Below are 18,218 nucleotides of genomic sequence, written 5' to 3' on the forward strand. Positions count from 1 at the left end.
AGGGAAGAGCAGTAGGTGGTGGGGAATGAGGGAAGAGCAGTCGGTGAAGGGGAATGAGGGAAGAGCAGTAGGTGGTGGGGAATGAGGGAAGAGCAGTCGGTGGTGGGGAATGAGGGAAGAGCAGTCGGTGGTGGGGATTGAGGGAAGAGCAGTCGGTGGTGGGGAATGAGGGAAGAGCAGTAGGTGTTGGGGAATGAGGGAAGAGCAGTAGGTGGTGGGGAATGAGGGAAGAGCAGTCGGTGAAGGGGAATGAGGGAAGAGCAGTAGGTGGTGGGGAATGAGGGAAGAGCAGTCGGTGGTGGGGAATGAGGGAAGAGCAGTCGGTGGTGGGGATTGAGGGAAGAGCAGTCGGTGGTGGGGAATGAGGGAAGAGCAGTAGGTGATGGGGAATGAGGGAAGAGCAGTCGGTGGTGGGGAATGAGGGAAGAGCAGTAGGTGATGGGGAATGAGGGAAGAGCAGTCGGTGGTGGGGAATGAGGGAAGAGCAGTAGGTGATGGGGAATGAGGGAAGAGCAGTCGGTGGTGGGGATTGAGGGAAGAGCAGTCGGTGGTGGGGATTGAGAGAAGAGCAGTCGGTGGTGGGGAATGAGGGAAGAGCAGTCGGTGGTGGGGAATGAGGGAAGAGCAGTCGGTGGTGGGGAATGAGGGAAGAGCAGTCGGTGGTGGGGAATGAGGGAAGAGCAGTAGGTGGTGGGGAATGAGGGAAGAGCAGTCGGTGGTGAGGAATGAGGGAAGAGCAGTAGGTGGTGGGGAATGAGGGAAGAGCAGTCGGTGAAGGGGAATGAGGGAAGAGCAGTCGGTGGTGGGGATTAAGGGAAGAGCAGTCGGTGGTGGGGAATGAGGGAAGAGCAGTCGGTGATGGGGAATGAGGGAAGAGCAGTCGGTGATGGGGAATGAGGGAAGAGCAGTAGGTGGTGGGGAATGAGGGAAGAGCAGTCGGTGATGGGGAATGAGGGAAGAGCAGTCGGTGGTGGGGAATGAGGGAAGAGCAGTCGGTGGTGGGGAATGAGGGAAGAGCAGTCGGTGATGAGGAATGAGGGAAGAGCAGTCGGTGATGGGGAATGAGGGAAGAGCAGTCGGTGGTGGGGAATGAGGGAAGAGCAGTAGGTGATCCGGAATGAGGGAAGAGCAGTCGGTGGTGGGGAATGAGGGAAGAGCAGTCGGTGGTGGGGAATGAGGGAAGAGCAGTCGGTGGTGGGGAATGAGGGAAGAGCAGTAGGTGATGGGGAATGAGGGAAAAGCAGTCGGTGGTGGGGAATGAGGGAAGAGCAGTCGGTGGTGGGGATTGAGGGAAGAGCAGTCGGTGGTGGGGAATGAGGGAAGAGCAGTCGGTGGTGGGGAATGAGGGAAGAGCAGTCGGTGGTGGGGAATGAGGGAAGAGCAGTAGGTGATGGGGAATGAGGGAAAAGCAGTCGGTGGTGGGGACTGAGGGAAGAGCAGTAGGTGGTGGGGAATGAGGGAAGAGCAGTCGGTGGCGGGGAATGAGGGAAGAGCAGTCGGTGGTGGGGAATGAGGGAAGAGCAGTCGGTGGTGGGGAATGAGGGAAGAGCAGTCGGTGGTGGGGAATGAGGGAAGAGCAGTAGGTGGTGGGGAATGAGGGAAGAGCAGTCGGTGGTGAGGAATGAGGGAAGAGCAGTAGGTGGTGGGGAATGAGGGAAGAGCAGTCGGTGAAGGGGAATGAGGGAAGAGCAGTCGGTGGTGGGGATTAAGGGAAGAGCAGTAGGTGGTGGGGAATGAGGGAAGAGCAGTCGGTGATGGGGAATGAGGGAAGAGCAGTCGGTGGTGGGGAATGAGGGAAGAGCAGTAGGTGGTGGGGAATGAGGGAAGAGCAGTCGGTGGTGAGGAATGAGGGAAGAGCAGTAGGTGGTGGGGAATGAGGGAAGAGCAGTCGGTGAAGGGGAATGAGGGAAGAGCAGTCGGTGGTGTGGATTAAGGGAAGAGCAGTAGGTGGTGGGGAATGAGGGAAGAGCAGTCGGTGGTGGGGAATGAGGGAAGAGCAGTAGGTGGTGGGTAATGAGGGAAGAGCAGTAGGTGGTGGGGAATGAGGGAAGAGCAGTCGGTGATGGGGAATGAGGGAAGAGCAGTCGGTGGTGGGGAATGAGGGAAGAGCAGTCGGTGATGGGGAATGAGGGAAGAGCAGTCGGTGGTGGGGAATGAGGGAAGAGCAGTCGGTGATGAGGAATGAGGGAAGAGCAGTCGGTGATGGGGAATGAGGGAAGAGCAGTCGGTGGTGGGGAATGAGGGAAGAGCAGTAGGTGGTGGGGAATGAGGGAAGAGCAGTCGGTGGTGAGGAATGAGGGAAGAGCAGTAGGTGATGGGGAATGAGGGAAAAGCAGTCGGTGAAGGGGAATGAGGGAAGAGCAGTCGGTGGTGGGGAATGAGGGAAGAGCAGTAGGTGGTGGGGAATGAGGGAAGAGCAGTCGGTGGTGGGGAATGAGGGAAGAGCAGTAGGTGGTGGGGAATGAGGGAAGAGCAGTAGGTGGTGGGGAATGAGGGAAGAGCAGTCGGTGGTGGGGAATGAGGGAAGAGCAGTCGGTGATGGGGAATGAGGGAAGAGCAGTCGGTGGTGGGGAATGAGGGAAGAGCAGTCGGTGGTGGGGAATGAGGGAAGAGCAGTAGGTGATGGGGAATGAGGGAATAGCAGTCGGTGGTGGGGAATGAGGGAAGAGCAGTCGGTGGTGGGGATTGAGGGAAGAGCAGTCGGTGGTGGGGAATGAGGGAAGAGCAGTCGGTGGTGGGGAATGAGGGAAGAGCAGTCGGTGGTGGGGAATGAGGGAAGAGCAGTAGGTGATGGGGAATGAGGGAAAAGCAGTCGGTGGTGGGGACTGAGGGAAGAGCAGTAGGTGGTGGGGAATGAGGGAAGAGCAGTCGGTGGCGGGGAATGAGGGAAGAGCAGTCGGTGGTGGGGAATGAGGGAAGAGCAGTCGGTGGTGGGGAATGAGGGAAGAGCAGTCGGTGGTGGGGAATGAGGGAAGAGCAGTAGGTGGTGGGGAATGAGGGAAGAGCAGTCGGTGGTGAGGAATGAGGGAAGAGCAGTAGGTGGTGGGGAATGAGGGAAGAGCAGTCGGTGAAGGGGAATGAGGGAAGAGCAGTCGGTGGTGGGGATTAAGGGAAGAGCAGTAGGTGGTGGGGAATGAGGGAAGAGCAGTCGGTGATGGGGAATGAGGGAAGAGCAGTCGGTGGTGGGGAATGAGGGAAGAGCAGTAGGTGGTGGGGAATGAGGGAAGAGCAGTCGGTGGTGAGGAATGAGGGAAGAGCAGTAGGTGGTGGGGAATGAGGGAAGAGCAGTCGGTGAAGGGGAATGAGGGAAGAGCAGTCGGTGGTGTGGATTAAGGGAAGAGCAGTAGGTGGTGGGGAATGAGGGAAGAGCAGTAGGTGGTGGGTAATGAGGGAAGAGCAGTCGGTGGTGGGGAATGTGGGAAGAGCAGTCGGTGATGGGGAATGAGGGAAGAGCAGTCGGTGGTGGGGAATGAGGGAAGAGCAGTAGGTGGTGGGGAATGAGGGAAGAGCAGTCGGTGGTGGGTAATGAGGGAAGAGCAGTAGGTGGTGGGGAATGAGGGAAGAGCAGTCGGTGGTGGGGAATGAGGGAAGAGCAGTCGGTGGTGGGGAATGAGGGAAGAGCAGTCGGTGAAGGGGAATGAGGGAAGAGCAGTCGGTGAAGGGGAATGAGGGAAGAGCAGTCGGTGGTGGGGATTGAGGGAAGAGCAGTAGGTTGTGGGGAATGAGGGAAGAGCAGTCGGTGGTGTGGAATGAGGGAAGAGCAGTAGGTGGTGGGGAATGAGGGAAGAGCAGTAGGTGGTGGGGAATGAGGGAAGAGCAGTCGGTGATGGGGAATGAGGGAGGAGCAGTCGGTGGTGGGGAATGAGGGAAGAGCAGTCGGTGGTGGGGAATGAGGGAAGAGCAGTCGGTGATGGGGAATGAGGGAGGAGCAGTCGGTGATGGGGAATGAGGGAAGAGCAGTCGGTGGTGGGGAATGAGGGAAGAGCAGTAGGTGGTGGGGAATGAGGGAAGAGCAGTCGGTGGTGGGGAATGAGGGAAGAGCAGTAGGTGGTGGGGAATGAGGGAAGAGCAGTCGGTGGTGGGGAATGAGGGAAGAGCAGTCGGTGGTGGGGAATGAGGGAAGAGCAGTCGGTGGTGGGGATTGAGGGAAGAGCAGTCGGTGGTGGGGAATGAGGGAAGAGCAGTAGGTGGTGGGAAATGAGGGAAGAGCAGTAGGTGGTGGGGAATGAGGGAAGAGCAGTCGGTGGTGGGGAATGAGGGAAGCGCAGTAGGTGGTGGGGAATGCGGGAAGAGCAGTCGGTGGTGGGGATTGAGGGAAGAGCAGTCGGTGGTGGGGAATGAGGGAAGAGCAGTCGGTGGTGGGGAATGAGGGTAGAGCAGTCGGTGGTGGGGAATGAGGGAAGAGCAGTAGGTGGTGGCGAATGAGGGAAGAGCAGTCGGTGGTGGGGAATGAGGGAAGAGCAGTCGGTGGTGGGGATTGAGGGAAGAGCAGTCGGTGGTGGGGAATGAGGGAAGAGCAGTCGGTGGTGGGGAATGAGGGAAGAGCAGTCGGTGGTGGGGATTGAGGGAAGAGCAGTCGGTGGTGGGGAATGAGGGAAGAGCAGTAGGTGGTGGGGAATGAGGGAAGAGCAGTCGGTGATGGGGATTGAGGGAAGAGCAGTCGGTGGTGGGGAATGAGGGAAGAGCAGTCGGTGGTGGGGAATGAGGGAAGAGCAGTCGGTGGTGGGGATTGAGGGAAGAGCAGTCGGTGATGGGGATTGAGGGAAGAGCAGTCGGTGGTGGGGAATGAGGGAAGAGCAGTCGGTGGTGGGGAATGAGGGAAGAGCAGTCGGTGGTAGGGAATGAGGGAAGAGCAGTCGGTGGTGGGGAATGAGGGAAGAGCAGTAGGTGGTGGGGAATGAGGGAAGAGCAGTCGGTGGTGGGGAATGAAGGAAGAGCAGACGGTGGTGGGGAAAGAGGGAAGAGCAGTAGGTGATGGGGAATGAGGGAAGAGCAGTCGGTGGTGGGGAATGAGGGAAGAGCAGTCGGTGGTGCGGAATGAGGGAAGAGCAGTCGGTGGTGGAGATTGAGGGAAGAGCAGTCGGTGGTGGGGATTGAGGGAAGAGCAGTCGGTGGTGGGGAATGAGGGAAGAGCAGTAGGTGGTGGGAAATGAGGGAAGAGCAGTAGGTGGTGGGGAATGAGGGAAGAGCAGTCGGTGGTGGGGAATGAGGGAAGAGCAGTAGGTGGTGGGGAATGAGGGAAGAGCAGTCGGTGGTGGGGATTGAGGGAAGAGCAGTCGGTGGTGGGGAATGAGGGAAGAGCAGTCGGTGGTGGGGAATGAGGGTAGAGCAGTCGGTGGTGGGGAATGAGGGAAGAGCAGTAGGTGGTGGGGAATGAGGGAAGAGCAGTAGGTGGTGGGGAATGAGGGAAGAGCAGTCGGTGGTGGGGATTGAGGGAAGAGCAGTCGGTGGTGGGGAATGAGGGAAGAGCAGTAGGTGGTGGGGAATGAGGGAAGAGCAGTCGGTGGTGAGGAATGAGGGAAGAGCAGTAGGTGGTGGGGAATGAGGGAAGAGCAGTCGGTGAAGGGGAATGAGGGAAGAGCAGTCGGTGGTGGGGATTAAGGGAAGAGCAGTAGGTGGTGGGGAATGAGGGAAGAGCAGTCGGTGATGGGGAATGAGGGAAGAGCAGTCGGTGGTGGGGAATGAGGGAAGAGCAGTAGGTGGTGGGGAATGAGGGAAGAGCAGTCGGTGGTGAGGAATGAGGGAAGAGCAGTAGGTGGTGGGGAATGAGGGAAGAGCAGTCGGTGAAGGGGAATGAGGGAAGAGCAGTCGGTGGTGTGGATTAAGGGAAGAGCAGTAGGTGGTGGGGAATGAGGGAAGAGCAGTAGGTGGTGGGTAATGAGGGAAGAGCAGTCGGTGGTGGGGAATGTGGGAAGAGCAGTCGGTGATGGGGAATGAGGGAAGAGCAGTCGGTGGTGGGGAATGAGGGAAGAGCAGTAGGTGGTGGGGAATGAGGGAAGAGCAGTCGGTGGTGGGTAATGAGGGAAGAGCAGTAGGTGGTGGGGAATGAGGGAAGAGCAGTCGGTGGTGGGGAATGAGGGAAGAGCAGTCGGTGGTGGGGAATGAGGGAAGAGCAGTCGGTGAAGGGGAATGAGGGAAGAGCAGTCAGTGGTGGGGATTGAGGGAAGAGCAGTAGGTTGTGGGGAATGAGGGAAGAGCAGTCCGTGGTGTGGAATGAGGGAAGAGCAGTAGGTGGTGGGGAATGAGGGAAGAGCAGTAGGTGGTGGGGAATGAGGGAAGAGCAGTCGGTGATGGGGAATGAGGGAGGAGCAGTCGGTGGTGGGGAATGAGGGAAGAGCAGTCGGTGGTGGGGAATGAGGGAAGAGCAGTCGGTGATGGGGAATGAGGGAGGAGCAGTCGGTGATGGGGAATGAGGGAAGAGCAGTCGGTGGTGGGGAATGAGGGAAGAGCAGTAGGTGGTGGGGAATGAGGGAAGAGCAGTCGGTGGTGGGGAATGAGGGAAGAGCAGTAGGTGGTGGGGAATGAGGGAAGAGCAGTCGGTGGTGGGGAATGAGGGAAGAGCAGTCGGTGGTGGGGAATGAGGGAAGAGCAGTCGGTGGTGGGGATTGAGGGAAGAGCAGTCGGTGGTGGGGAATGAGGGAAGAGCAGTAGGTGGTGGGAAATGAGGGAAGAGCAGTAGGTGGTGGGGAATGAGGGAAGAGCAGTCGGTGGTGGGGAATGAGGGAAGCGCAGTAGGTGGTGGGGAATGCGGGAAGAGCAGTCGGTGGTGGGGATTGAGGGAAGAGCAGTCGGTGGTGGGGAATGAGGGAAGAGCAGTCGGTGGTGGGGAATGAGGGTAGAGCAGTCGGTGGTGGGGAATGAGGGAAGAGCAGTAGGTGGTGGCGAATGAGGGAAGAGCAGTCGGTGGTGGGGAATGAGGGAAGAGCAGTCGGTGGTGGGGATTGAGGGAAGAGCAGTCGGTGGTGGGGAATGAGGGAAGAGCAGTCGGTGGTGGGGAATGAGGGAAGAGCAGTCGGTGGTGGGGATTGAGGGAAGAGCAGTCGGTGGTGGGGAATGAGGGAAGAGCAGTAGGTGGTGGGGAATGAGGGAAGAGCAGTCGGTGATGGGGATTGAGGGAAGAGCAGTCGGTGGTGGGGAATGAGGGAAGAGCAGTCGGTGGTGGGGAATGAGGGAAGAGCAGTCGGTGGTGGGGAATGAGGGAAGAGCAGTCGGTGGTGGGGATTGAGGGAAGAGCAGTCGGTGATGGGGATTGAGGGAAGAGCAGTCGGTGGTGGGGAATGAGGGAAGAGCAGTCGGTGGTGGGGAATGAGGGAAGAGCAGTCGGTGGTAGGGAATGAGGGAAGAGCAGTCGGTGGTGGGGAATGAGGGAAGAGCAGTAGGTGGTGGGGAATGAGGGAAGAGCAGTCGGTGGTGGGGAATGAAGGAAGAGCAGACGGTGGTGGGGAAAGAGGGAAGAGCAGTAGGTGATGGGGAATGAGGGAAGAGCAGTCGGTGGTGGGGAATGAGGGAAGAGCAGTCGGTGGTGCGGAATGAGGGAAGAGCAGTCGGTGGTGGAGATTGAGGGAAGAGCAGTCGGTGGTGGGGATTGAGGGAAGAGCAGTCGGTGGTGGGGAATGAGGGAAGAGCAGTAGGTGGTGGGAAATGAGGGAAGAGCAGTAGGTGGTGGGGAATGAGGGAAGAGCAGTCGGTGGTGGGGAATGAGGGAAGAGCAGTAGGTGGTGGGGAATGAGGGAAGAGCAGTCGGTGATGGGGATTGAGGGAAGAGCAGTCGGTGGTGGGGAATGAGGGAAGAGCAGTCGGTGGTGGGGAATGAGGGTAGAGCAGTCGGTGGTGGGGAATGAGGGAAGAGCAGTAGGTGGTGGGGAATGAGGGAAGAGCAGTAGGTGGTGGGGAATGAGGGAAGAGCAGTCGGTGGTGGGGATTGAGGGAAGAGCAGTCGGTGGTGGGGAATGAGGGAAGAGCAGTCGGTGGTGGGGAATGAGGGAAGAGCAGTCGGTGGTGGGGATTGAGGGAAGAGCAGTCGGTGGTGGGGAATGAGGGAAGAGCAGTAGGTGGTGGGGAATGAGGGAAGAGCAGTCGGTGATGGGGATTGAGGGAAGAGCAGTCGGTGGTGGGGAATGAGGGAAGAGCAGTCGGTGGTGGGGAATGAGGGAAGAGCAGTCGGTGGTGGGGATTGAGGGAAGAGCAGTCGGTGGTGGGGAATGAGGGAAGAGCAGTCGGTGGTGGGGAATGAGGGAAGAGCAGTCGGTGGTGGGGAATGAGGGAAGAGCAGTCGGTGGTGGGGAATGAGGGAAGAGCAGTAGGTGGTGGGGAATGAGGGAAGAGCAGTCGGTGGTGGGGATTGAAGGAAGAGCAGACGGTGGTGGGGAAAGAGGGAAGAGCAGTAGGTGATGGGGAATTAGGGAAGAGCAGTCGGTGGTGGGGAATGAGGGAAGAGCAGTCGGTGGTGGGGAATGAGGGAAGAGCAGTCGGTGGTGGAGATTGAGGGAAGAGCAGTCGGTGGTGGGGAATGAGGGAAGAGCAGTCGGTGGTGGGGAATGAGGGAAGAGCAGTAGGTGGTGGGGAATGAGGGAAGAGCAGTCGGTGGTGGGGAATGAGGGAAGAGCAGTCGGTGGTGGGGAATGAGGGAAGAGCAGTAGGTGGTGGGGAATGAGGGAAGAGCAGTCGGTGGTGGGGAATGAGGGAAGCGCAGTAGGTGGTGGGGAATGAGGGAAGAGCAGTCGGTGGTGGGGATTGAGGGAAGAGCAGTCGGTGGTGGGGAATGAGGGAAGAGCAGTCGGTGGTGGGGAATGAGGGTAGAGCAGTCGGTGGTGGGGAATGAGGGAAGAGCAGTAGGTGGTGGGGAATGAGGGAAGAGCAGTCGGTGGTGGGGAATGAGGGAAGAGCAGTCGGTGGTGGGGATTGAGGGAAGAGCAGTCGGTGGTGGGGAATGAGGGAAGAGCAGTAGGTGATGGGGATTGAGGGAAGAGCAGTCGGTGGTGGGGATTGAGAGAAGAGCAGTAGGTGATGGGGAATGAGGGAAGAGCAGTCGGTGGTGGGGATTGAGGGAAGAGCAGTCGGTGGTGGGGATTGAGAGAAGAGCAGTCGGTGGTGGGGAATGAGGGAAGAGCAGTCGGTGGTGGGGAATGAGGGAAGAGCAGTCGGTGGTGGGGAATGAGGGAAGAGCAGTAGGTGGTGGGGAATGAGGGAAGAGCAGTCGGTGAAGGGGAATGAGGGAAGAGCAGTAGGTGGTGGGGAATGAGGGAAGAGCAGTCGGTGGTGGGGAATGAGGGAAGAGCAGTCGGTGGTGGGGATTGAGGGAAGAGCAGTCGGTGATGGGGAATGAGGGAAAAGCAGTCGGTGGTGGGTAATGAGGGAAGAGCAGTCGGTGGTGGGGAATGAGGGAAGAGCAGTAGGTGGTGGGGAATGAGGGAAGAGCAGTCGGTGAAGGGGAATGAGGGAAGAGCAGTAGGTGGTGGGGAATGAGGGAAGAGCAGTCGGTGGTGGGGAATGAGGGAAGAGCAGTCGGTGGTGGGGATTGAGGGAAGAGCAGTCGGTGGTGGGGAATGAGGGAAGAGCAGTAGGTGATGGGGAATGAGGGAAGAGCAGTAGGTGGTGGGGAATGAGGGAAGAGCAGTCGGTGAAGGGGAATGAGGGAAGAGCAGTAGGTGGTGGGGAATGAGGGAAGAGCAGTCGGTGGTGGGGAATGAGGGAAGAGCAGTCGGTGGTGGGGATTGAGGGAAGAGCAGTCGGTGGTGGGGAATGAGGGAAGAGCAGTAGGTGATGGGGAATGAGGGAAGAGCAGTCGGTGGTGGGGAATGAGGGAAGAGCAGTAGGTGATGGGGAATGAGGGAAGAGCAGTCGGTGGTGGGGAATGAGGGAAGAGCAGTAGGTGATGGGGAATGAGGGAAGAGCAGTCGGTGGTGGGGATTGAGGGAAGAGCAGTCGGTGGTGGGGATTGAGAGAAGAGCAGTCGGTGGTGGGGAATGAGGGAAGAGCAGTCGGTGGTGGGGAATGAGGGAAGAGCAGTCGGTGGTGGGGAATGAGGGAAGAGCAGTCGGTGGTGGGGAATGAGGGAAGAGCAGTAGGTGGTGGGGAATGAGGGAAGAGCAGTCGGTGGTGAGGAATGAGGGAAGAGCAGTAGGTGGTGGGGAATGAGGGAAGAGCAGTCGGTGAAGGGGAATGAGGGAAGAGCAGTCGGTGGTGGGGATTAAGGGAAGAGCAGTCGGTGGTGGGGAATGAGGGAAGAGCAGTCGGTGATGGGGAATGAGGGAAGAGCAGTCGGTGATGGGGAATGAGGGAAGAGCAGTAGGTGGTGGGGAATGAGGGAAGAGCAGTCGGTGATGGGGAATGAGGGAAGAGCAGTCGGTGGTGGGGAATGAGGGAAGAGCAGTCGGTGGTGGGGAATGAGGGAAGAGCAGTCGGTGATGAGGAATGAGGGAAGAGCAGTCGGTGATGGGGAATGAGGGAAGAGCAGTCGGTGGTGGGGAATGAGGGAAGAGCAGTAGGTGATGGGGAATGAGGGAAGAGCAGTCGGTGGTGGGGAATGAGGGAAGAGCAGTCGGTGGTGGGGAATGAGGGAAGAGCAGTCGGTGGTGGGGAATGAGGGAAGAGCAGTAGGTGATGGGGAATGAGGGAAAAGCAGTCGGTGGTGGGGAATGAGGGAAGAGCAGTCGGTGGTGGGGATTGAGGGAAGAGCAGTCGGTGGTGGGGAATGAGGGAAGAGCAGTCGGTGGTGGGGAATGAGGGAAGAGCAGTCGGTGGTGGGGAATGAGGGAAGAGCAGTAGGTGATGGGGAATGAGGGAAAAGCAGTCGGTGGTGGGGACTGAGGGAAGAGCAGTAGGTGGTGGGGAATGAGGGAAGAGCAGTCGGTGGCGGGGAATGAGGGAAGAGCAGTCGGTGGTGGGGAATGAGGGAAGAGCAGTCGGTGGTGGGGAATGAGGGAAGAGCAGTCGGTGGTGGGGAATGAGGGAAGAGCAGTCGGTGGTGGGGAATGAGGGAAGAGCAGTAGGTGGTGGGGAATGAGGGAAGAGCAGTCGGTGGTGAGGAATGAGGGAAGAGCAGTAGGTGGTGGGGAATGAGGGAAGAGCAGTCGGTGAAGGGGAATGAGGGAAGAGCAGTCGGTGGTGGGGATTAAGGGAAGAGCAGTAGGTGGTGGGGAATGAGGGAAGAGCAGTCGGTGATGGGGAATGAGGGAAGAGCAGTCGGTGGTGGGGAATGAGGGAAGAGCAGTAGGTGGTGGGGAATGAGGGAAGAGCAGTCGGTGGTGAGGAATGAGGGAAGAGCAGTAGGTGGTGGGGAATGAGGGAAGAGCAGTCGGTGAAGGGGAATGAGGGAAGAGCAGTCGGTGGTGTGGATTAAGGGAAGAGCAGTAGGTGATGGGGAATGAGGGAAGAGCAGTCGGTGGTGGGGAATGAGGGAAGAGCAGTCGGTGATGAGGAATGAGGGAAGAGCAGTCGGTGATGGGGAATGAGGGAAGAGCAGTCGGTGGTGGGGAATGAGGGAAGAGCAGTAGGTGGTGGGGAATGAGGGAAGAGCAGTCGGTGGTGAGGAATGAGGGAAGAGCAGTAGGTGATGGGGAATGAGGGAAGAGCAGTCGGTGATGGGGAATGAGGGAAGAGCAGTCGGTGAAGGGGAATGAGGGAAGAGCAGTCGGTGGTGGGGAATGAGGGAAGAGCAGTAGGTGGTGGGGAATGAGGGAAGAGCAGTCGGTGGTGGGGAATGAGGGAAGAGCAGTCGGTGGTGGGGAATGAGGGAAGAGCAGTAGGTGGTGGGGAATGAGGGAAGAGCAGTCGGTGGTGGGGAATGAGGGAAGAGCAGTCGGTGATGGGGAATGAGGGAAGAGCAGTCGGTGGTGGGGAATGAGGGAAGAGCAGTCGGTGGTGGGGAATGAGGGAAGAGCAGTAGGTGATGGGGAATGAGGGAAAAGCAGTCGGTGGTGGGGAATGAGGGAAGAGCAGTCGGTGGTGGGGATTGAGGGAAGAGCAGTCGGTGGTGGGGAATGAGGGAAGAGCAGTCGGTGGTGGGGAATGAGGGAAGAGCAGTCGGTGGTGGGGAATGAGGGAAGAGCAGTAGGTGATGGGGAATGAGGGAAAAGCAGTCGGTGGTGGGGACTGAGGGAAGAGCAGTAGGTGGTGGGGAATGAGGGAAGAGCAGTCTGTGGCGGGGAATGAGGGAAGAGCAGTCGGTGGTGGGGAATGAGGGAAGAGCAGTCGGTGGTGGGGAATGAGGGAAGAGCAGTCGGTGGTGGGGAATGAGGGAAGAGCAGTAGGTGGTGGGGAATGAGGGAAGAGCAGTCGGTGGTGAGGAATGAGGGAAGAGCAGTAGGTGGTGGGGAATGAGGGAAGAGCAGTCGGTGAAGGGGAATGAGGGAAGAGCAGTCGGTGGTGGGGATTAAGGGAAGAGCAGTAGGTGGTGGGGAATGAGGGAAGAGCAGTCGGTGATGGGGAATGAGGGAAGAGCAGTCGGTGGTGGGGAATGAGGGAAGAGCAGTAGGTGGTGGGGAATGAGGGAAGAGCAGTCGGTGGTGAGGAATGAGGGAAGAGCAGTAGGTGGTGGGGAATGAGGGAAGAGCAGTCGGTGAAGGGGAATGAGGGAAGAGCAGTCGGTGGTGTGGATTAAGGGAAGAGCAGTAGGTGGTGGGGAATGAGGGAAGAGCAGTCGGTGGTGGGGAATGAGGGAAGAGCAGTAGGTGGTGGGTAATGAGGGAAGAGCAGTCGGTGGTGGGGAATGTGGGAAGAGCAGTCGGTGATGGGGAATGAGGGAAGAGCAGTCGGTGGTGGGGAATGAGGGAAGAGCAGTAAGTGGTGGGGAATGAGGGAAGAGCAGTCGGTGGTGGGGAATGAGGGAAGAGCAGTAGGTGGTGGGGAATGAGGGAAGAGCAGTCGGTGGTGGGGAATGAGGGAAGAGCAGTCGGTGGTGGGGAATGAGGGAAGAGCAGTCGGTGAAGGGGAATGAGGGAAGAGCAGTCGGTGGTGGGGATTGAGGGAAGAGCAGTAGGTTGTGGGGAATGAGGGAAGAGCAGTCGGTGGTGTGGAATGAGTGAAGAGCAGTAGGTGGTGGGGAATGAGGGAAGAGCAGTAGGTGGTGGGGAATGAGGGAAGAGCAGTCGGTGATGGGGAATGAGGGAGGAGCAGTCGGTGGTGGGGAATGAGGGAAGAGCAGTCGGTGGTGGGGAATGAGGGAAGAGCAGTCGGTGATGGGGAATGAGGGAAGAGCAGTCGGTGATGGGGAATGAGGGAAGAGCAGTCGGTGGTGGGGAATGAGGGAAGAGCAGTAGGTGGTGGGGAATGAGGGAAGAGCAGTCGGTGGTGGGGAATGAGGGAAGAGCAGTAGGTGGTGGGGAATGAGGGAAGAGCAGTCGGTGGTGGGGAATGAGGGAAGAGCAGTCGGTGGTGGGGAATGAGGGAAGAGCAGTCGGTGGTGGGGATTGAGGGAAGAGCAGTCGGTGGTGGGGAATGAGGGAAGAGCAGTAGGTGGTGGGAAATGAGGGAAGAGCAGTAGGTGGTGGGGAATGAGGGAAGAGCAGTCGGTGGTGGGGAATGAGGGAAGCGCAGTAGGTGGTGGGGAATGCGGGAAGAGCAGTCGGTGGTGGGGATTGAGGGAAGAGCAGTCGGTGGTGGGGAATGAGGGAAGAGCAGTCGGTGGTGGGGAATGAGGGTAGAGCAGTCGGTGGTGGGGAATGAGGGAAGAGCAGTAGGTGGTGGCGAATGAGGGAAGAGCAGTCGGTGGTGGGGAATGAGGGAAGAGCAGTCGGTGGTGGGGATTGAGGGAAGAGCAGTCGGTGGTGGGGAATGAGGGAAGAGCAGTCTGTGGTGGGGAATGAGGGAAGAGCAGTCGGTGGTGGGGATTGAGGGAAGAGCAGTCGGTGGTGGGGAATGAGGGAAGAGCAGTAGGTGGTGGGGAATGAGGGAAGAGCAGTCGGTGATGGGGATTGAGGGAAGAGCAGTCGGTGGTGGGGAATGAGGGAAGAGCAGTCGGTGGTGGGGAATGAGGGAAGAGCAGTCGGTGGTGGGGATTGAGGGAAGAGCAGTCGGTGATGGGGATTGAGGGAAGAGCAGTCGGTGGTGGGGAATGAGGGAAGAGCAGTCGGTGGTGGGGAATGAGGGAAGAGCAGTCGGTGGTGGGGAATGAGGGAAGAGCAGTCGGTGGTGGGGAATGAGGGAAGAGCAGTAGGTGGTGGGGAATGAGGGAAGAGCAGTCGGTGGTGGGGATTGAAGGAAGAGCAGACGGTGGTGGGGAAAGAGGGAAGAGCAGTAGGTGATGGGGAATGAGGGAAGAGCAGTCGGTGGTGGGGAATGAGGGAAGAGCAGTCGGTGGTGCGGAATGAGGGAAGAGCAGTCGGTGGTGGAGATTGAGGGAAGAGCAGTCGGTGGTGGGGATTGAGGGAAGAGCAGTCGGTGGTGGGGAATGAGGGAAGAGCAGTAGGTGGTGGGAAATGAGGGAAGAGCAGTAGGTGGTGGGGAATGAGGGAAGAGCAGTCGGTGGTGGGGAATGAGGGAAGAGCAGTAGGTGGTGGGGAATGAGGGAAGAGCAGTCGGTGGTGGGGATTGAGGGAAGAGCAGTCGGTGGTGGGGAATGAGGGAAGAGCAGTCGGTGGTGGGGAATGAGGGTAGAGCAGTCGGTGGTGGGGAATGAGGGAAGAGCAGTAGGTGGTGGGGAATGAGGGAAGAGCAGTAGGTGGTGGGGAATGAGGGAAGAGCAGTCGGTGGTGGGGATTGAGGGAAGAGCAGTCGGTGGTGGGGAATGAGGGAAGAGCAGTCGGTGGTGGGGAATGAGGGAAGAGCAGTCGGTGGTGGGGATTGAGGGAAGAGCAGTCGGTGGTGGGGAATGAGGGAAGAGCAGTAGGTGGTGGGGAATGAGGGAAGAGCAGTCGGTGATGGGGATTGAGGGAAGAGCAGTCGCTGGTGGGGAATGAGGGAAGAGCAGTCGGTGGTGGGGAATGAGGGAAGAGCAGTCGGTGGTGGGGATTGAGGGAAGAGCAGTCGGTGGTGGGGATTGAGGGAAGAGCAGTCGGTGGTGGGGAATGAGGGAAGAGCAGTCGGTGGTGGGGAATGAGGGAAGAGCAGTCGGTGGTGGGGAATGAGGGAAGAGCAGTCGGTGGTGGGGAATGAGGGAAGAGCAGTAGGTGGTGGGGAATGAGGGAAGAGCAGTCGGTGGTGGGGATTGAAGGAAGAGCAGACGGTGGTGGGGAAAGAGGGAAGAGCAGTAGGTGATGGGGAATGAGGGAAGAGCAGTCGGTGGTGGGGAATGAGGGAAGAGCAGTCGGTGGTGGGGAATGAGGGAAGAGCAGTCGGTGGTGGAGATTGAGGGAAGAGCAGTCGGTGGTGGGGAATGAGGGAAGAGCAGTCGGTGGTGGGGAATGAGGGAAGAGCAGTAGGTGGTGGGGAATGAGGGAAGAGCAGTCGGTGGTGGGGAATGAGGGAAGAGCAGTCGGTGGTGGGGAATGAGGGAAGAGCAGTAGGTGGTGGGGAATGAGGGAAGAGCAGTCGGTGGTGGGGAATGAGGGAAGCGCAGTAGGTGGTGGGGAATGAGGGAAGAGCAGTCGGTGGTGGGGATTGAGGGAAGAGCAGTCGGTGGTGGGGAATGAGGGAAGAGCAGTCGGTGGTGGGGAATGAGGGTAGAGCAGTCGGTGGTGGGGAATGAGGGAAGAGCAGTAGGTGGTGGGGAATGAGGGAAGAGCAGTAGGTGGTGGGGAATGAGGGAAGAGCAGTCGGTGGTGGGGAATGAGGGAAGAGCAGTCGGTGGTGGGGAATGAGGGAAGAGCAGTCGGTGGTGGGGATTGAGGGAAGAGCAGTCGGTGATGGGGATTGAGGGAAGAGCAGTCGGTGGTGGGGAATGAGGGAAGAGCAGTCGGTGGTGGGGAATGAGGGAAGAGCAGTCGGTGGTGGGGAATGAGGGAAGAGCAGTCGGTGGTGGGGAATGAGGGAAGAGCAGTAGGTGGTGGGGAATGAGGGAAGAGCAGTCGGTGGTGGGGATTGAAGGAAGAGCAGACGGTGGTGGGGAAAGAGGGAAGAGCAGTAGGTGATGGGGAATGAGGGAAGAGCAGTCGGTGGTGGGGAATGAGGGAAGAGCAGTCGGTGGTGCGGAATGAGGGAAGAGCAGTCGGTGGTGGAGATTGAGGGAAGAGCAGTCGGTGGTGGGGATTGAGGGAAGAGCAGTCGGTGGTGGGGAATGAGGGAAGAGCAGTAGGTGGTGGGAAATGAGGGAAGAGCAGTAGGTGGTGGGGAATGAGGGAAGAGCAGTCGGTGGTGGGGAATGAGGGAAGAGCAGTAGGTGGTGGGGAATGAGGGAAGAGCAGTCGGTGGTGGGGATTGAGGGAAGAGCAGTCGGTGGTGGGGAATGAGGGAAGAGCAGTCGGTGGTGGGGAATGAGGGTAGAGCAGTCGGTGGTGGGGAATGAGGGAAGAGCAGTAGGTGGTGGGGAATGAGGGAAGAGCAGTAGGTGGTGGGGAATGAGGGAAGAGCAGTCGGTGGTGGGGATTGAGGGAAGAGCAGTCGGTGGTGGGGAATGAGGGAAGAGCAGTCGGTGGTGGGGAATGAGGGAAGAGCAGTCGGTGGTGGGGATTGAGGGAAGAGCAGTCGGTGGTGGGGAATGAGGGAAGAGCAGTAGGTGGTGGGGAATGAGGGAAGAGCAGTCGGTGATGGGGATTGAGGGAAGAGCAGTCGGTGGTGGGGAATGAGGGAAGAGCAGTCGGTGGTGGGGAATGAGGGAAGAGCAGTCGGTGGTGGGGATTGAGGGAAGAGCAGTCGGTGGTGGGGAATGAGGGAAGAGCAGTCGGTGGTGGGGAATGAGGGAAGAGCAGTCGGTGGTGGGGAATGAGGGAAGAGCAGTCGGTGGTGGGGAATGAGGGAAGAGCAGTAGGTGGTGGGGAATGAGGGAAGAGCAGTCGGTGGTGGGGATTGAAGGAAGAGCAGACGGTGGTGGGGAAAGAGGGAAGAGCAGTAGGTGATGGGGAATGAGGGAAGAGCAGTCGGTGGTGGGGAATGAGGGAAGAGCAGTCGGTGGTGGGGAATGAGGGAAGAGCAGTCGGTGGTGGAGATTGAGGGAAGAGCAGTCGGTGGTGGGGAATGAGGGAAGAGCAGTCGGTGGTGGGGAATGAGGGAAGAGCAGTAGGTGGTGGGGAATGAGGGAAGAGCAGTCGGTGGTGGGGAATGAGGGAAGAGCAGTCGGTGGTGGGGAATGAGGGAAGAGCAGTAGGTGGTGGGGAATGAGGGAAGAGCAGTCGGTGGTGGGGAATGAGGGAAGAGCAGACGGTGGTGGGGAATGAGGGAAGAGCAGTAGGTGATGGGGAATGAGGGAAGAGCAGTCGGTGGTGGGGAATGAGGGAAGAGCAGTCGGTGGTGGGGATTGAGGGAAGAGCAGTCGGTGGTGGGGAATGAGGGAAGGCTCCCTGATCTCAGCTGAGGGACGGGCTGATTAACCACTCCCACTCCCTCCACTGGAGAGGCTGAACCGTCACAACAACAGCCCAGCAGGCCCGTCTCTTCCAAGTGCCCAGAGCTTGCACCACTCCATCCCCCTCACTCACTCCTCCCCCGGTATAACAGGCGGCTCTCCCTCCCACCCCTGGGGTTGCAAGCCGCAGAGGGGCCGAATAGACTTCCAGGTACAGCAGGCCCGCTCCTCGGAGGGGCCGAACGGCGGGGATGGACTCGCCCTTACCTGGCGGAAGATTAACCCGGCCGGCGGCTGGCTGTACATCCTGGGCCGCCGGAGTGCGGGCAGGGCGGGAGGCCGAAGGAGTCGGGCGTCGGGCCTGCGGCGGCCCAGTAATCCGCGCCCGGCGAGGCGGAGAACCGAAGTCATGACCGGGACGGTCGCCACACCGACCGGGAAGCAGCTGACCTAGCAGACACCGCGATGGGCGGCGTTCACTCGGGCACCGCCTCCCGTCCGGCGGCGGGACAGGCAGGGCGCCATGTCCGGGACCGCTGCAGCCCCTACACCCCTCCCCGGGACCCCTACACCCCCTACACCCCTCCCCGGGACCCCTACACCCCCTACACCCCTCCCCGGGACCCCTACACCCCCTACACCCCTCCCCGGGACCCATACACCCCCTACACCCCTCCCCTAGACCCCTCCCCGGGACCCCTACACCCCCTACACCCCTCCCCGGGACCCCTGCACCCCCTACACCCCTCCCCGGGACCCATACACCCCCTACACCCCTCCCCGGGACCCCTACACACCCTACACCCCTCCCCGGGACCCCTACACCCCCTACACCCCTCCC

At 59.3% G+C, this 18,218-nt stretch overlaps 1 protein-coding gene across 1 annotated transcript in view; it reads right to left on the bottom strand.

Moving 5' to 3' along the window:
• The window catches only part of LOC132386382 (persulfide dioxygenase ETHE1, mitochondrial-like), a 43,059-nt gene extending 25,190 nt beyond the window's left edge, over window positions 1-17,869 (bottom strand). Inside the window, exon 1 of the mRNA XM_059958632.1 lies at window positions 17,645-17,869. Coding sequence (XP_059814615.1) covers window positions 17,645-17,788 — 144 coding nt within the window. The 5' untranslated portion in view covers window positions 17,789-17,869. The remainder of the gene's footprint in view (window positions 1-17,644) is intronic.
• Window positions 17,870-18,218: the final 349 nt, after the last annotated feature.

This window comes from Hypanus sabinus, unplaced genomic scaffold (assembly GCF_030144855.1).
Source record: "Hypanus sabinus isolate sHypSab1 unplaced genomic scaffold, sHypSab1.hap1 scaffold_1135, whole genome shotgun sequence".
Classification (NCBI taxonomy): domain Eukaryota; kingdom Metazoa; phylum Chordata; class Chondrichthyes; order Myliobatiformes; family Dasyatidae; genus Hypanus; species Hypanus sabinus.